General features: G+C 32.4%; 1 protein-coding gene across 1 annotated transcript in view; it reads left to right on the forward strand.

Annotated features, from left to right (window-relative positions):
* The window catches only part of Myo95E (Myosin 95E), a 1,268,077-nt gene that overhangs the window by 1,179,979 nt on the left and 67,769 nt on the right, over positions 1-20,329 (forward strand). The window contains exons 14-19 of the mRNA XM_081748709.1: positions 1,225-1,361; positions 4,610-4,799; positions 10,434-10,650; positions 12,580-12,729; positions 15,095-15,181; positions 18,451-18,582. Of these exons, the coding sequence (XP_081604835.1) occupies positions 1,225-1,361; positions 4,610-4,799; positions 10,434-10,650; positions 12,580-12,729; positions 15,095-15,181; positions 18,451-18,582 (913 nt within the window). The remainder of the gene's footprint in view (positions 1-1,224; positions 1,362-4,609; positions 4,800-10,433; positions 10,651-12,579; positions 12,730-15,094; positions 15,182-18,450; positions 18,583-20,329) is intronic.

A 20,329-nucleotide genomic window follows, 5' to 3' on the forward strand; every position in this document is an offset into this window, starting at 1 on the left:
AGTGACATTCAGTAATTTCTTATTGTCTTTTCTTTCTATTATGTCCTTAAACCTTAGTATGGTGCTTTTTTTTATTATGACCCATACGTGCTAAGTCTAAAAACAGAACAGACTAAGGTTAAAGACATATACTGAGTGCAGCATGTTAGGTTGTACTGGTGGTATGGGGACGCGCATTATCCTGTTGAAGAATGGAATCCCGCAAAGTGACCAGATAAGTTTAAGGATAGGATTAATAATGTTACAAAATGTACAACACACTAATCTTACTCTTCTAAATAAAAACCAGCTGTGATGTTTGTTGGCCATCGTATTAGAATTCCAAGTATAGCAAGTAGGAAAAAAACGCTGTTTTTTTTCCGTTCGTTTACTACATATCTACGGACACGAACATAGCCACCACTGTGTTTGAGACACAAACTACTATAATCACCAAATAACGTCTCCCTCTATTTGTTTTGCTACTCCAATCTTCCCTGACACCATCAAAAAGATTCTTTTGATGAATAGGTATCAGGAGTAATCGTATGGAAGTCTGTCTTCAACCATCAGTTGTATATGTGTGAGGGCAGTGAACGTTTCGTTATTTGTTCTTTACTGTGCTGCAAGTTTAAAACCGTGTTCCTTTAATTTGTTACATTTTATAAAACCATGAAGAAATTCTTTTTTAATGCCATGTTCAGATTAATCCATTAGGGCGGCCCGAACAATCCTTCTGTTTAAAAACTCTCCAGTGCGTTGTGGTAGCACTTAGGGGACACATCTTCTGTTGGAACTCTCTGCCTCCTATCGTGTACATCACCGAAAGACTAATAAATTCACACGATCGACATAGTGACAATTGAACGCCCATCGTTCTCTTGTAGCCCTAATACGCAGCCTTACTCGAAGTATCCTAATTGAACAATAGGTGTTCAATAGGATCGATTCTGATATTCTAACACAGACTGTGATCTAAACACAATTTTGTTATGTTGCCTAGCGATCTTTAAACTTCTAGTATCGTGTTCTCTGTAAACGCTACGACCAACCTACTCTCTACGATTGTAAGTATACTTCGAGCTTTAAACTAAAATGGTATGTAGTCACACATTCAATTGTGCGAATTTCTTTCGAAAAGGATAATACGACAAAGTACGCTGAGTGCTTTTAAATATGTTTCCTCCAATGCATTTAATGAAATACATTTAATTGTAATTTCATTAATACTTACATTTTTTACAGGTTAAAGCATTATGCAGGAACAGTTACATATAATGTGTCAGGGTTTATAGATAAAAACAACGACATATTGCACAGGGACCTGTCTTTAGCTATGTACAGATGTGAGCACCCTTTGCTCAAAATTCTTTTTCCTGAGGGTAAGTAATTTTTATATTTATGTTCACAATAATATACATTAACACTATTTTTGTCGATATATCGCTTGCAACACATGTCATATACTGATAGTAGATCAATATATGCCTTTATAATTATAGACAAGAATTTACGAAAAGAGAAAAAAGAAAAGAAAAATAAGATACAGTGATTGAAATCGATTGTCAGTTTAAGCTCCATTATATATATTATTTCTCTCTTAAATCCACGTAGTAGAGTTTCTTCAAAATTATTATTCAAAATTAACTGTTTAAACTATTTTCTCAAACTTTTATCATCTTTATTTCTGAGTTTTGTACATGCGGATCAGTTTCTATAAAGCTATGAGTCAGTTATCACAAAGGTTATGAACCATTTGAAAAAGTTGCGGAGATTATTTTCGTCTGCACTATAAGTTTCTGGTTTCTCTTTAAAATCTTTAATGACAGGAACTTCTTACAGATAAATATGCCTAAACATACATGCCAAACGAAAATTTTCTGCTAGAAAATAGAACTTTTTTCTTCAAAATTCATGGTATTTTCATTACTAATTCATATACCTGTATATATATATATAACACGAAACAAAATTTCAAAGTTTGATCCAGTCGACAATCCAAAAATTATGGTCGCCAGTATCTCTTACGTACAAATTATGAGAGTCCCTCCCACCACACACATTGGTTTGACAAAGAAAGAGATTGTATCAGAATATAACATTTCAAAACTAAACAGTTACATTCAGGATAATAAATTTTGAATTGGACAATTCATATACATGTTAAAAAATATCTTATCTTAACACTTCACGTTTGTGTAACACGCTCTCTTTGCATTGAAGTACCAGTTGTCGATTACACTTTTCAAATCAAAGTCCTTAAGTAAAGGACCATTGATGGAAATTGTCAGCAAATCATAAAGTGTGTCAGCCTTCAGTGAATTCCTTTAGGTAGTCTTCACTCTGTTGAAACTGATGAAGTCTCTCTCACATGAAGCAGTACTCACAGGTAAAACTGCACAAAATGTGACAATTGGAAGCAAATTTGGGAATCTTGTAGTGAAGTTTTCAATTGAGAATAGGAAAGGAGGAGCGAATTACAACGTTGTGAAGACTTCCCTTTCCATGTCCATTGTAAAGACTTTACATTCCGTGTTTTCTCTCACTCAGTAACAATTATTTTCGTGCGAAACAGAAAGTGCGCAGCCCTGTAAGTTTAGGCAGAAACCTTTCCTACTGAACACTGGTCGCCAGCTCTAAATTTCCAGTCTCCAATGGCGACCGGAAATTTTGCGCCCAGTATATTATATATATATACACAGAGGTTGTTCAGTCTACATTTGGCCAATTTCGACTTACCTAAAAATTTAGAAGAATCCATGGCGCCAGGTCCGTAAGTACTCGATGTGTTTTCCTTGGTTCCTAACAATAGCCCGACAGCGTAATTTCCACTGTAATAGGCTTCTCTGAAGAACTGGGAGGGGAATCTTGTCCCATTCCCTTTGCACAACTTTCCAAAGTCCTTCCACAGTTGTCACACGCCGTTTTCCCAAAGCCCGCTTCAGCAATCCAAATACACAATAGTCCATAGGACTTGCATCTGGAGATTTAACAGGTACCTTATTGAAAAGTATCACCTGTATACCACTTGCCTCCTCCATCTCCCTGTAGAATGCGAGGAACGATCGTGAGGTATGTGATGAGGCCTTGTCCATGTGAATGCGCACCAGATTGGCGTCATTTCCGTACATTGTTGGAATCTCATGCTCGTAGATCGACCGCATGATCTGCTCCTGAAAATACTGCAAATTTATTTTGCAGTTCTTCGCCACCCTACGAATCTTCAGTTTACCTCGGTAACAGTAGCCAGTAACGACCATGAACCCTTTTGGGAAGGATTCTTTACAGACACGGACCCACCTTCTGAAGTTCTTGGCGCATTTCTCTCGGTACATGATGGCTCTCGGTTTGCCGCAGTCGGAAAGGTAAATCCATACTTCATCGAGCGTTACGACGTACATCCACCTTTGTTTTACCTGATGCCGTTCGCACAGCTTCCGGGCGTTACACTTTCGTTCCTTTTGGTGGGCATCCGTGAGAAAATGGCCGCGAGCTTTCACGACTTTTTCCAGCTTGAGTTGATGGTATAACGTCCGGCTCACAATCCTCAAAGACATCAAGACGATTAGCTATACACCTTTGTGTTGGCGGATTTTCTGGCATTGCCATTTTACGAAGTTTCCTCTGCATTATGGAGGTGGCATTGGCGCATTCCCGTTTCCTAGGCAACTTTGTTGGTGATCGAAATGGTGGAGCTTCGTTGCCCTTGTACTTTTTAATAACATTTTTTATTCCACTTAAATTGATGTTGCAACCATTCTTCTTGCACTGTTTTCTAATGACAGAAACACTAAAGTGGTCGTCATAAAGAGCCGCAACATAGCCTTCCCTAAACCGACTTAGTTTTGGGCGGCATTTTGGTCACAGAGCGGAAACCCACACACTTGGGAACAAATTTAACACAACACTCACAACAATGGACTAAAACAACTCCGTTCCCAGGAAGCCACGAGCCAGGTTGGGTGAGTCCATTCTGCCCGGGAGGGGGAAGGAACGAAATCTGCCAAACGTAGGTCGAACAACCTCTGAATATATATATATATATATATATATATATATATATATATATATATATATATATATATATATATATATATATAAAAGAGAAACATACCCTATGCACTATTACAGTTTCTGAAAGATGACGACCTCATAGTAATAAAATAATTTGAAATTAAATTCTACATGCTTTCAAACTTGCTGCTGCGACTCAATCTCTATGAGCTTATTCTATTTGAAAATGTAAATATAAGCGTTATTTATAATATCACTGTAACTCCGTCTAAGATGATATCTTTTAAATAAGTTAATAATTCTACAAGTAAAACTGTAAGTCGAACAGAAAGATACTTTAATCTTTGAATGTCGAGTGCTGTAGTCGCTCTACTTGCATGCAATTTTTGGCTTCCGCAGTTTCTTTGGTTTAGTGCTTATCGTAATGATTAAGATAGTATATATGTTACCATGAACATTTTTTATAATTTATATACTCTTGTTTGCATAACCAGGATTTTATTATATTTTTCATTCCAGATATTAAATACTAATAATACCTTATTTTCAAGTGGAATACAATTGAACTAAAACAAAATAAATAATAAAATAAAATAATGTATGATTTATTTTGCAGGAAATCCTAAGCGTACAACTCTGAAACGACCAGCGACGGCTGGTACTCAGTTCAAAATCTCCATAAGCGCACTAATGAAAAATCTTAACTCCAAACATCCCCATTACATAAGGTGCATTAAACCAAATGAGCTCAAGCAACCAAGAATATTCGAAATGGCCTTGGTGCAACATCAAGTCAGGTATTTAGGGTAAGTGTTTTAATAAAAAAATAGTATCTCTCATTAGAGAAACAATTAATAAACTTGATAGAAAGGTATGCATAAGTAACGGATAAAATAAAATCATAAATTTTTCGTAAAATCATACATTTTCAGTACATTTAAGTTTGATATGTTTAGGGCAGAACAAAGTATTAAAACATAATACGTAAGGGAATAAAATGCCTATGCGTACATCAATTAGAAAAGAGGACAGAAATTGTTCTAATCTTAAACTAGAGAAATGAATGCAATTTTCCAGCTCTGCCTAAATTTCTGCCGTATTTATTTGTTAACTTATTCATCTCATACAGAATGACTCGTGTCATTTACTTGTTTTTAAAATTTTCTAATTATAAATTCTAAATAAATATTATATTTGTAATGTCTGAAATCAAGAATTGAACGTACCCTCTATTAACTATTGGCAACTAAACAAACGTGTCATTGCGCCTAGCGCATTGAAAGTTTTTTTTTTTTTTTTTTTTGGTGTGTTCTTTACTACGCTGCAAATATAAAAATAAGTTTCTTCAATTTCTTGCTGTTTTATAAAATTATTATTTTTAAAATGAAGGATTTCTAATTAGTATGTTTATTTGAAGATTCAGCTTATGTTTAGATTAATTAATTTTGAGAGAATCTGTAAAATATAAATTTTAAAAGTATCAATGACTTGTTAAAAGTAAAAATAAAGCGTTAACTTGTTGACCTGAACCTAAAAAACAAACAAATTTTCGTAATGGATATATTTAAAATTAGTTACTGATGAATAACATGAGTTAGTGATAACCCTCACCCTCTCGGTCCAAATGTAGGTTATTTAACTGATACGTATTTTCATTTCTATGCTTTTGTTTATCACAACATGAATTCGGTATGGAACACGATAGGTTAGCGGTATAGTGCTCATCTCTGGTTTCGAATGAGTCCTGGTTTAATTCTGGATCGTGCTAGATTGTGATGAAAAACATCTTGTTAGCAGTGGTACTATTCAGCCGGTTCGCACCGGTTCGCTAGAACCGGTTGTTAAAATATTCGAGTTTGCATAACAGTTTGTTATAACCAGACATAATAGTAAATTTTACCCAGTTACCCTCAGGAACAGTAAATTTTAGTTTAACTATCTTTGTTTTTAGCAATTCTTACACCTATAGGGTTAAACATTACGATCTCTCTCTCGGAACAAGGTATAAGCGTTTATTTCTTAATCTCAAATGCTCAGATATCAAGAATGAGAACTGGGATCACATGAGTGTAGTGGTGAAGCTTACTTATATTTGACATTTTATACATATCATTGTCTACAATTGTCGATCCATTTCTGGATTAAGGTCTTTCTAATACTTCTTGACAAACATCAATCTTGGATAATTCGTTTCCAAGATATTCGCAGTGCTACCTAACTTCTCACACCATCTTGTATTAGGATGCTGTGTAGGTCCCTACTTGTCACTTCTTATATACAGTAAAAATTTTGCTTTTGTCTACTTTGTATGGTTTGTTTCTTAGTTTCATAAGACAGTTATATCTATCTATCTGCCTCTTTCTGTTATATATATATATATATATATATATATATATATATATAGAGAGAGAGAGAGAGAGAGAGAGAGAGAGAACCGGCTGTTGAAAAATTAGAATAAGACCTTTGCTTGTTAATGGGTTTACTCTCACTACCTTCAATTATTGCTACTCGTTTATAATATCGTTCATTTACTCTCTTTAAGTGGATCCGTTTTCTTTACCCTGCGAGCTAAACGGAGGATGTTGAATTTACAATTTTGTTTGCTTCATGTCATTTAAGTTTCACTTACAAAATATGCTTAAGGTTAAATAGGGAAGTTTTACCTCATTCCATCCCTTTAAAAACTTAGCGAAATACATATTACATCAATGGTGTAACCAAGAGGAAAATTCAAATGAAATACTAAACGAACGTTACAACCTTAGTTTAACGATCTTTTGTTATGTTCTGTAGGCTAAAGGAGGCTAAAGAAGACATATGCTAAATGTAAGTGAATTATTATGCAATACTTGGTAAAAACCTAGAACTCTTCGCACCAGAGGTGAGCGTTCTATCATCTTCTCACTGAGCAACCAATAGTAGCTTAAGATAGTGTCAAAAAATACCCTTAATAGTGTTCTATAAAATAAAATAAACAAATAATTTTGCCTTTGTTTTCTTCAAAAGAGAGTTTCTCAAATGTCATTAGTGAGTTATATAAGGGTATTCGGTGCACCACAAAGTTGTTATTACAGGGCTCCTACAAACTGGAAAGTCAGAAAAATTAAAGATGCCGATTGAAAGTCAGGAGAAAATTTGAAGTTTCTTCTAACTTTTTGTTTTTGTAAATGGAGGACAATCAAAGATGACAGAAATATTGATGGTGCAATGCATAGGTTTCAGAAATCAATACCAATGGCTACATTCTTCTCTGATACTGTAAGCTGAAACTTTTACAAGATCTCATGATTTGATGTGTGAAACCAGAATTGCTGAAATGTACAGATAGAAAAGTATAAAGTGTTGTGACAGAAGCAGAAAATATTATTGTGAGAAGAAATGTCGACGTTGGATTTGCTGCCTGATGTTTTCTCGCACAAATAGGAACAGAGGCCAGGGAACAATAGAAACTGGAATTTTCACGACTGCCATTGAATTCAATTGCTATAATTACCAAACTTCAACAGAGGAGTCACAAAACAGTTAAAGATCCATCTTTATTAGATTCTAAGGTAATTCAACATTCACCCATGTAGTCAAAAAAAGGTTTTCTCTTCTGCTAAACGAACTTCATACGTTTGACATCATAGATGATGTGCTTGCTCAAAACTCTGGGTAAGAATATATCTTACTCCAGTTTAAATTCAGTAAGACTTACAGAGTTGTAACGAATTAAAGCTTGACGCTGCTTACATCAAGCTTTTTGCTGGGACTGAAGAATACAAATAGTTTGGAAAATAGTGAAGTGTCATTCTCGCATGAAAATGCAACTGTCAAAACAGGATTTTTCTTCTGTTACTCTTAATGGGAAATATAAATGTGAAAATCATTGTAGCAGAAAAGCATAGCTATAACCAGGTACAAGAAGCAGGAAGTATTGAACTATTGAACACGTGCAAATAATTAGAAGGTTCTGCTTTATATGAAAGGCTTCAGAGACGAAGAGTACTTGCACCAGCAGCAGGAAGAGATACGTGAACACAACAACAACAACAACAACAACAACAACAACAACAACAACAACAACAAAAACAGAGAAAATATTATTGGCTGCACAACTGAGGGACTTGGAGCAACAGAGGATACATGTGAAACGGGAAAGTGATGGAAAGAGCTAGCCATTGATACAAACTGAACGAAATCAAGGAAATAAGAGATACCTTGACGTAAATTTTTAGTACCTCCCTGGCGCGAAGGTCAATAATCACAATTTTCATTTAATCTTTGTTTTTATTTATAATTTAATAGTTTTTATTTATAATTTAATAGTTTTAATTTAATTAAAACGTTATTTTTCCTTTTTCTGTTTGAAAGTTTCGGTTACATTTGTACGTATTTTTTGTAGAGACATGTAATCTTGTTTGTAGATAATTGTGAAGTATTTACAAAAAACAAATAAAAGCAGTTACAATATTTATTAAAATAAAAGCAGTCAATACAAGAAAAAAAATGCTGAAGAGAGATTGTTAAATTGAAGAGGAAGGGTGAGCTGTAAGGGAGGAAGAGGCGGACTTCACAATTTCATGTAGTCATGGAATTCTTATGAAAAGTCATGAAAAGTCAGGAAAATATTTTGACCAGAACCTGCAGTAGCTATGTATTATTATTATTATTATTATTATTATTATTATTATTATTATTATTATTATTATTATTATTTGTTAGGACTGCAAAAAGTTCAGTAAGACATAAATTTACCTGCAGTAATCTCTGCATCATATTAGTATGGAAAGGATTATTTTAATAAAATAAAAACCTGATTATAAACTATCTAGAAGGAAACTTGATACAGATTCAGATTCACAATTTAGGATAATAAACATTGAGAACAGCATACAGAGATTAAAGAAAAATAGCAGGCCGAACTGCCATACTAGTATATAATGGTTTTATTTAAGATTTTAGCATATGATCATTTAGTGTAATTAAGTATTTGGAATAAAGTAATCACTTTTAGTGCGCAGTAATTTCTATTTCTGAATTGTAAGGTTTAATATACTTAACATATGTTCCAAAATTAATGTGTTTTAATACCTCTGCTCTAAAGCACTTATTCCACCGGTGCTAATATTTTGGCTAATTTAAAGACTTTTCAAAGTAAAAAGTTAGGAGTTAAAGAAAAATAGGGAAAAATATGATTCAAATTTTTAAAAATAAAAAATACCCTGTGGTACATACACAGATATAATAGCTTAAATAACTAGAGTGTCCTATTTTAAGTTAGATATGAAATGGAGCATGACTTTACAGAAATAGCTGAGGCAGATTGTCGTGCGCTATTATCTAGATGTTTATTGTGTTCAATAAGTCAAATTGTGCAATTGTAAATCTAATAAAAACGATTTTTTCAACTAATGCATCCAATTATTACGTAAATCTGATAACTGTTTCTACAACTACGGGTGTCTTTGTGAAATCAAAGTCTTCGAGCCTAAAAGTATGACATCCTCGTCTTGAATTTCTAATATATCCGCATCCATTGTAAGAATTTTAGATCCTATTTTTTATAAAAATCCGTTAGAATATGAAATGTTGGCGCCGAACTTAATACTGTAAATTAAAAAGAAGTATAAAATGGATTTGTGAACAAACATCTTTATTTACAAACCACACGCTGTTAAAACTAACTACAGTGCTATGTTCCATATACTCTTTGCCTGGTAGTGACTATCAGTAAAAGATGTTTGTGCATAAATCAATTTATCTAGTTTTCTAATTCACAGTTAATTTGGGATCAATACTTCGTATTCTACAGGATTTTCATAAAGAATAAAATTTTAAAATGAATGAGGCTGCACTAAAAGTTAAAAAGATGACGTTGCATTTCTAGATTTGAGTGATTTGACAAAGGCAACAGCAGTAGTCCAAACTATTCAGATTAACTTAATAACTCAATGCATTAGGTAAATAAAGGCTTTTCCATAGTGTTATAATATTTGATATATTTAATATCATTGTTTTTTTAATGTAGTATGGTTCAAATTTCCCTGATCAATATTCTGTTTTCTTTGCCATATAAGTAAATCTGCTACAAGTTTATTTTCTTATTTGCACCACATTTTATTTATTTATTTTATCTTATTACTTCTTGGAGAAAGTTAAATGAATATTATATCAACGAGATAAGCATATTGAAAGAATAGTATTTATAAATATTTCAAATTATAGCAATTAACTAAATAAATTTTATTAGCTTTTGATCCCCGGTGGAAGCTCATGTGGTTCGGATCTTACGTTAAGTTATAGATCCACCTCATATAGCCTCTATGCTAAACTATTTAATTAAGTTTAGTAACCACACATATTTTCGTCGATGTTTACTTTTTATCTCTTTTTTCTAAATTAAGAAAAAACAATAATACAAATTTAAACTAATGTTTCCCATAATTCTCCTTTCACAGGCTGATAGAAACCGTGCGAGTAAGGCGTGCAGGGTTTTGTTACAGACAGCAATATGAACTTTTTTTGCAACGCTACAAGATGCTTTCCCTCCACACGTGGCCGGGATGGCGTGGCCCACCCGTTGAGGGTGTGTCTTATTTGCTCAGGGACCTACCCATCAGTATGGGAGAGTTTGCCTTTGGAAGGACCAAGCTTTTTGTTCGCAGTCCTAGAACGGTAAGTTACAAGCGTTTCAATATTTGAATTAAATATTTATTCATATTTGTTATTCGAAACCTTAAAAAGAAAAAATCATGAACATTAATGTTAAGGAGATAACTAAGTCATAAAAGAAGTTGTTTGTAAGTATATTTTGAGTTTTACGTATATTTACTAAAATGAATAGAATTATTTGAAAGGTCATTAAGGGTAAACGTATAATAAAATATTTGATAAATAAATTTAAACATTTAACGTGTAGATGATGGGTAATCTTAAACGTTAAGAAAACGAAGAATAAAATTCATTGTAGTATACACGGAAGAAAGTAGTGATTATTTTTAACAGAATGTCTGGCATTTATAGTTTTGTATTTGCAAATAATTAAAATCAATGAAAACTGGAAAAATTAGTAACTCAAGTGTATATTTATTGAATTACAAAAAGAAGTATTAAATATAGTATTTAATATGAACACTAAATATATTAGCTCATACTAAAAATAACTACTAGACTAAGGGAAAATTTATAAGATATATACCAAACGTAGTTTAATATAAAATATAAAAGGGATTTAACTGGCCATGTTTCTAAACAAAGATAAGCATCACAACATTTTGCCCAATGTCATTTACTTCCAAATTGGCTCTTCCTATATTTTATCGTAGTTTTACTTTATCCTATATTGTCAAGATTCTAACATAATTTCCAGAAATATTTACGAAAACTGGATCATGTTCTGAAGCCTGAATATTTCGTAGAAAGTAAATTCATTTTTAAAAATATTTTTTTAAGGTAAAATAAAGCAAACAAGATCTTTTCCTATATAAACTTCAAATTTAAAAGGGCAACTAACATTGCCAAAATTTTAGAATTGAAAAGTCTAATTTTCTTTCCTAGTTTAAGCGCTGGTTCACGAACTGAAAATACTTGGAAAAAATGTTTTGATTGTACAAATTACATCATTATCCATACAACATGTTTTTAGTAAAAAGAATTTTAAATCTATGTACAAATTCAGATTCATTTCGTGAATTGTATTTTATGTTCAATTACATAATACATTACTTATACACCTTTGAGGGTATCCTACATACTTATTCTTAAAAAGTAAAAATAATAATGGAAGTATTTATAAACAAAATAGTTAGCCAATATCAATCGTTTATTTAACGACTCACAACTATCTCATGTTAGAATAAATGGAGTGAATAAGGATATAATAATTAATGGAATTTGAAAATGAGGAGAAATCACAAAACTCTTTACAAAACTCCTTTATTAGCTTACATAGTCAATAATCGAGCTTGTCACTAGACGTGAATGATTCCACTGAATCACTGTATCTCTAAACTACCGACGCTACCGTAAACATTAAATACTAAAATGAAACGTTCTACACAGCTTCTCAATTCATAACTTCTTCTGCTCCGCAAATTTCAGACACTTCCTCTTTTCTTGTCTGAGGATAATACAATGACTTTCTTAGGCTAGATTTATCTATTTTCTTCATAAAATAATATTTATATAAAATCAGAATAAGGCAGTTAACTAAAGTTTAGTATTTTATTGCATGTTATTTTGAAATGTTACAAGCGTGTAATATTTATAGAAGCTTTATATTACAAGTATGTTCGCAAAAATAGAAAACTTTTGAGGTTAGAAAATTCAGAAGTTAGGAGTTCATGTAGTTTGAGTCTTATGTTAACTTGTAGTGCATGTTTCACTTTTTTTGGTACTAAAAAAAGACGTTAAACTTCAAACTAATTAACCAATTCTGTATTTCTGGAAATTAATTATTATATTAATTTTGTTTAAGAATATAATAATTACTACTCGATTATTATAACTTTAAAAATATTTAACTGTTTTTTCCATGTTTTTCTTACCTGTTTAAGAGATAAATAAAACTTAAGATTATATATTAATTCTCCGTTTTCCATCAAGGTGTTTGCGTTAGAAGAATTTCGTAAAGAGAGACTGGAAGACTTGGGATCATTGATTCAGAAGACATGGCGAGGATGGAGACAAAGGCGGAAATTTTTATTAATGCGGAAAAGTCAAATCGTCATAGCTTCGGCGTGGAGAAGTTGGAGAGTAAGTTTTCTTTTTAACTGTATATGTGGACTTACTGTTAGTAATTTACTGGTCTTAAACATTGGTTGATATCACAGTTTCTCGATACTCGGTGCAACTTTTGAAGTAAAGAGTTAGAGGAAAATATGAATTATTATTGCAGTTGGTCGTGTTGAGTAGGAATCTGCACATATCCACAGAAACAATTGTGCCTCGACAAATTGCTCCGGAAACTTCCAGTATTAATATTACTAATTAAACGTAAGTCATAATTCAAGCATGGTGATTTTAAGGGTTCATGCTATTAAAAATATTTGAAATTAGAATTTGAGATATAATTATTATTATTACAACAATATTAATTGTTTAACCAATGCTAGGACACATATTAATTCAGAACACATATTAAACACATATTAATTCAGAATTTTTGAAATATGATACTGATAGATGAAGTGACTAATATATGATACAGATATTAGTCTATCTTCGTTGTCAAAGATTATTGGGATTCCCGCAATGCAAAGAAACAGGACGTGATAAACCCCAAAAAAAAAAAAAAAAAAAAAGACAATAAGGAATGAAAACATGAAATACAAGTTGCCATGAATACGTAGAGTTCTGACCATATCAGTAAGACATATGGTCACGTCGGACAGTGCAGTGCCATGCTCATCTATTTAGCATCTTGTCAATCAGAATGTTCGGAAGAGCCTGGAGAATATTGTCTCATTCTTTCTTAATGATAGTTTGAGAATCTGGAGAATCCGGGGCACTGAATTCCTTCTTGCAACTCGCCTTTCAAGAGCATTCCAGGGGTGCTTGATGGGATCAAAATCTTGAGATTAGCCATACAGTTAATGCCCACATTCTTTAATGTCTCTGCAACTTGGGAAGATCTGAATAGGCCCGCATTATCGTCTATATAAACAAATTTAGGACCCCTGTACTACGGAAAAGACGAATATATCCTTTCAAAATCTTCATAGAGTACCGTTCTCCAGTAATGGATCCTGCCAAGAATGTGTAGCGGTGTACTTCGTTATGCCCGCGTATACCGTAACTCTAGAATCCCACATCTGTCACATTCATAGATGTACTGAAGCTTTTCCGTTTCTTTCAACAGTATTCACCTTGCACGATAGTATTGTACTACCAACCGTCTCTATCATATTTGAACTATATCTCGTGGATACTACCGTCTCACTCAAATAATAATAATAAGTTGCGAAAAGTATCATTTAGCACAGTAAGCTCAATATTCCTTGTAACTGAATGCATCTGTTCTTGATGGGAGTGTAGACTTTTCGGCGTTGACTACGTATTGTGGCGCAACTGGGGATCTATGTAAGAAATATAGGTGTAGAAAGCCAGAAATAGCTGTATTGGTAGCTGATCATCTATCGCTCAATTAAAAAGTAGTCTTGCTGCTGTATTTCTTCCTAGGACGTAACACAGTTTCTCTAGTAAGTAATATAAAACTACTAGTGGAATATAACTTACGAATATTCGCTAAGTTCTACGTATAAAGATAATACTTACATGCGAACATGGAAATAATTCCATCGAAACGGAATTAACTTCGGTGATGAAATTACATATGGCTATAATTCTAAGTCGCTAATTTTGAAATGAAATGAAATAAAAACTTCAAGATTTACGTCCCACGGTTATGCCGGTTAGGCTAAAAGGGGCGGTGAGGATGAGAAATGAATGAAATGTTGGAATGAAGAAAGTGGTAGGAAACGGGAGAACTCCGACAAAACCCACGCGCACGGTGTTTGTCCACCACAAAGCTCACTTGGTGCGAGCTGAGATCGAATGAAGGATCCTGTGCACCAGAGGTGAACGCTCTAAGTCGCTAAATTTGTTTAAAATTTTGGAAGAAGGTGAAAATAAAAAATTCGAAGCATTGAAAATTATTTTTATGCCTCTTTTGACATGGACAAAAACTCAAATGTACCTAAAGTTTCTAAAAGTTTCAATTTTGAAGTAGATAAGGAAGTACTAAAACGTTGTTGTGAATTTATTGTTTACAATAAAATCAGTAGGAGTATACAAATTACTCTTTTCAGAGGTAGAATGCAGTGGTTCTCATGTTCTCTTATTGTAAACACTAGATAGAAGTAGCAAAAAGTAATGAAATTATAGAGTAACTTTGCGCTATTCTACCTAACATCAATGAGTAAATACTGGCACTTATCATCATACCTTTTAATAGTACTACTTTAAACTTTCTTTCGAGACAAACTCTTCGTTTTTATTTTGTAAACATATTAGGATTAAAATATCTTTTATAATACCTTTAATTAGCATACTTTAATATGCATAATTTGCAAAGTCTCCTTATATTTTGATATTATTTACGTTAACTTATGTCTTTCAGGCTAGGGAAGAATATCGTGAGTTGAAGCACAGGAAACAAGTTGAGTGGGCTGTCAGTATTATACAAAGGCATTACGTTCGTTGGAAGGTAAGTTTATAGCCTGTTATATTTAGAGTAGTTTCTTTTCACACTCTGAGGAAAATGAACCTGTTCAGTTTTAGGAAAATGAACCTGTTTATAAATACGTTTATCCAATACAACAGCAATATATACATAAATAAATCTGACAAACTTCATTAACTCTTTTCTTACGCATGATACAAATACAATATATAACGAGGAGAAATATATTTTTATGAAATTCAACTTTATACGGTGAAACTTATTAACTTATTCTCTCTCTAATTTAAGAGGCATTTATTTTAACTGCATGTGGAACAATGCATACACATATATAGCCATAAGCTATACCATTACTACTTACTAAGTTCGCCTCTTAAATTTGGCATATTCTGTAGAACTAAGGTGATGAGGTAAAAAATGGTTTCAGTGGAATTTGTAAACAGAAACCCAGAAGATAAAATTAAGAAGGAAGTTTGAAAAGTTGGAATTATGACTTAAACTACTTGATTTTTGATAACTAAGTACATTTATTATTATAAATTCTTTATTTTATTATTTAGTGCTGTTTGGTAAATAGTTGTTGATGTCTCTATGGTAATTAAAAATAGTTCCGTAAATCCATTCGTATATTCTGTTTACCATCCGATCAATAACAGAAGTTTCTCTGTGTCAATAATACATTACAGATGAAAATAAATTATCAAACGTATGTATTAAAATGTGCATAAGTCTATTCAAAATTATTGTCATGGATTCAGGAGCCTATCAAGTGCAATACTCTCTTTTCTTTCCTTTTTCTTTATTTAATAGAACATCACACCAAAGTTTTGTTACATTCAATACAGGTACTCTATGTGATGTGGGCATTGTTTGTGCTTTTATAAACACCACTGCGATATTCAAGTTCTCTCGAAGCAATGTGTAGCATATCAGTGATGTTCTAAAAGTTTCAATTTTGTGAAATGATTTAAATGAGATTATGATTCGTGTTTTCAGTTCCGGGATACATTTTGGGAGGGAAGGAACATATATCTGATCCTTCACGTATTCCTCTAATAAGAAATTACATAGAATTTCATCTGGTTAATCATAATCAATTCCACTCCAGATCTACACTGCTATAAATGTTGGTTTAAAAACTCTACTATATTGTTGGGTGCGAGGTGAGACTCTATCTACTTCCAATATGAAATAAGCACTGTCCTCATTTAGTTGGAGTAGCAGTCTCCAGTGAGCAAACTAAGAAGTGCAGATAAATAGGCCGTAAACCTGTTTCACTTCTTATCTGTTACAGATTGTCTTACTGGTGCTTTTCATTTCACACAAGCATATTGTCTCTTGAAATTGCACTTGTCATTTTCGAATGGAAGTATCGGATGCTAGTTGTTTTCTGAATTTAATGCGGAATTGCCGCTGGACAATTATGACTGGTCGACATCCATGAAATGTAAATACATAAAATGCCTTCTCCCTATTGCTCGTCACCATCTATTTACATTATGCTCCAAGTGTAAAATCGCATAACTTCTGCGTACCACATATAAAAGAATACAAAGAGAATTTCACCATCCATCAGTGCTACTATATATACTTCTATTTAGGACAGGCCTCCAAAGCTTGGTCAATCATTTTTAAGTAGCACTCTACTTTTATAGTGTTACTTTCTCACGCATGATAATTTTTAGCTGATATTTGTTGCTTTGTTTTGAACTTTGAAAATAAAGTGTTTCGTAATACAAGTATTAGGCGTGTTATTGATATAAAACTGAAAGAAGAAGAGATGTATGTTGATATCACATATAAAGGTTACATTCTGACGTACGATTAAAATCATTCTGATGCTACTAAGTATCAGACTTGAGAAAGTTTAGTTATATGAAAAAAGAATCCACTCAATGTTTGTTTCAATTATTTTTGAATCAACAAAATATAATTAAATATACCAATATAAAAGTGTAAAACAATATGAAATGATTAATGTCTTCTTTCATTCATGTTATTGTAATTTATTCAACTTAACTTGATTCATACATTGCACATGAAGTTATTTAGTATATGAAGGAGATATTAATATGCTGTAAGAAAATAATTTGAAATTACGTTGTTCTACTTTTTGTATAGTCATTTCTATCTTGATGATATATACCAATTCTTCTAGAGATACGAAAATCTTCCTTCATTAGATAGTATTTGAAAATTCTAAAGGGATTATACATAAATGCTAAATTAAACCCATATAAACTAATCAATTATGGTTTAAAATTACCAGCATTATACATCCTAAACTTTAAAGTTATTTTAAATAGCTTTTATCTTTCGTAGATTGTTTAATTGTAAAATTCATATGAGAACAAAACTATCTAGTAAGAATTTGTTACATTACCTTTACGATAGATTTATTCAAATGCTTTTATCAAACCCCGTTAGTGAAAGTAGATTGATACCAACAATACACTAGAATTATTACACAAATGAACAAAATTGATATAATTTTATGTACGTGAAGAAGCGGCAGCGTTTATCCATGAATACTGTAGACACTATTTTGAGAATGATTTGTAGAAAAGTAAGAATTTTATCGCTTCAGCTGTTCCAGTCTATAAATAAGTAACGGCAGTAAAATAAGAATTGTGATTTTTTTATTTTTTTTATTTTTTATTTTTTATTTATTTATTTATTTTTATTTTATTTTATTTTTTTTTTTGCTTAGCATTTATTACTATTTTGTAGTTATAAGTCATCGTTCTTCTATCTTAACAGCATAACCGATTTGGACCAAAATTAACTTGAGGATATTTGATGTCGAACTTATACGGTCTGCCAAATTTGATTTAAATCCGTTACGGCAAAAATTTAAAATCAATAACTGTCTGAATAATGATCTGTAAATAGAAACGATAACGGTTGGTAATGTAATCTAGGATAGAAAATAACGGAAGTTACATCAAAGTTACAAACTTGCTCGAAGGAAACTTGGAAGAAAAATAAGGGTGTTTTTACCCCATCTAACTTGCAACGCCCATTTCATATAATTTTTCATTAAGTTTCAAGGAGAACCAAGTTGCAACAATATTTAGTTATGGTTTTAAAATGAGTTCGATGATAGAATATTTTTCACTTCTTACGTTACGTAACAAAAATAAAAGAAAGAGAGTTTAAAAATTCCTATGTTGTGTTTGAAAGCTCCAAAAAGTTTTAAATTAGTTTAAGGAGATTATAATCTAATATGATTTGTTAAGTTTATCAAATGTACAGTAATTTATAGTTTCTATTAAGCAGACATCTTTTTACAGCGTTGCCAGTTCCTGTTGTGTTTGTCACACCAGTTGCCGTCCGATTCTCCAATCAGCAGGGACTGGCCCATGTGCCATCGTAGGCTTGCAGAAACTAGTTTGTTACTCAGGAGGATATACCACAAATGGAGAGTAAGTAAAGTACACCAGATTAGAACTTTAATAAATAGGATGTGCTCATGCTTCTTGAAAAAGAATGTATATTATACTTGTATTTTCCGTAACAATAGTCTGACAGTTACTGCTTTTAATTGATCTATTGTTAGCTTTTATAATACCTTTACTTCGTATTACATCTTTATTTTAATGATATTTTCCTTCGTCTGATGATATTTCTTTATATTTTTAAGTTTATTTCGTCATGTATGGCTCCTAAAGTTCACAACTATTTCAAGCTTTTTTTTTTCAAATAGTATAAACTTTTTATTATTTCTCACGCTTTGAATAAAATGCGTAGACAAGTTCGAGCTAATACGAAATCTCGAAGTTACAAATATTCATGAAATATAATTTCCTTGTATCATTTTTTACACAAAGATTTGGGTCTCTTTAATCTGGTAAATTGTATTTTTTTAAAATCACAATTTAAAATAGATCCGAGCTTTTGATACTGTACATTATTGAATATTAATGGACAAACTTCAATGTACAAAAGAAATTAGAAAGGTGTTTATGACAATAGTTTACAAATTCATTTCCATAATACGCAGTAGTAAGTTCAGGAATTCTGAGTTGAAAGTAAAAAACTAAGCACATATTTGTTGACATTATTGTGTATCAGTTGATCTGTTTATGCGTTGCACTTATGTTTAGTTATTTTTTAATTATACAGGGTGGCTCAAAAGAAGGTATACACCTCTGCATTGATCAACTATAACATTCTAGTTTATGGATTTATTTTCTTGGGCTGTTCCGAGCTTAAGATATAAATAAAAGCATATTAAATACAAATAATAAAGAAACTAAGTCTACCTACAGGATAACAATAAAAAATGATATAAAATGCAATGAGCTGATCAGTACGGAATTGCATATCTACTTTTGGGCCACCCTGTATATACTACAACCAATTAATAAGAACTATATAATATTCAAAAAGATAACAATGACAATAATATTATTAAAATACTTTCAAAATAAGTTAAATTGTTGTTCCACTTTCCTCGGAATGTCATCTGCCTTCAAGATCTCCAAAACCATGCTATTTTCCTCTACAAGTTCATATCTGTCATAGGCCATTGCATTTGACCTGCTGTGATCTCTGCTGAGAATTTGAAAACCAGAATTGGTTCTCTTCAAGATTAACACAATACTGTTCAATTGAATTGTCTAACGCTATGACTACCAGTGGATTTGGGGCGCAATGTATTCTAGATCTCTCTAACTTTCTTTTCAAAATTTCAGTGCTGTTAGTGTACTACACGCTGTCAGAAATCTCTTCTAGTTCTTTACCAGTGGGTAACGTACCCATAATAGCGGCTACGTTCCCTCGTTGAATGACCATACTAATGCGTTAAATTAGAAAAGATTTAGCTCGAGTGTCTCCTGATTTAATGGATATACGTTTGCCGATTTCGTTAATAAATTTAGCGCCCTCTTGATTCCAGGAACCACTAGATTCAGTTGCTATTGTAACAAACCAATACTTATCTAGGAAATTAATATATTTATTTCTCTTTTAATTTGCTCTTCGTGCAGCGATAAGTCCTGCTTTTGTTGATAAAAATTGAACATTGGAAAGGGGGGGGGGCATAATTGTCTGAGCAAGTGAAGTCGCAAATCAACGCCTTTTCTTGCTTCCATGATACTAATGTCATAGCATCCGGCCTTTTCCCGTCTGAACAGCTGCAACCAATTGGTCTCTCACTGCTGGCACCCC

Source organism: Thermobia domestica, chromosome 2 (genome assembly GCF_964235325.1).
Source record: "Thermobia domestica chromosome 2, izTheDome1.hap1.1, whole genome shotgun sequence".
Taxonomy (NCBI): domain Eukaryota; kingdom Metazoa; phylum Arthropoda; class Insecta; order Zygentoma; family Lepismatidae; genus Thermobia; species Thermobia domestica.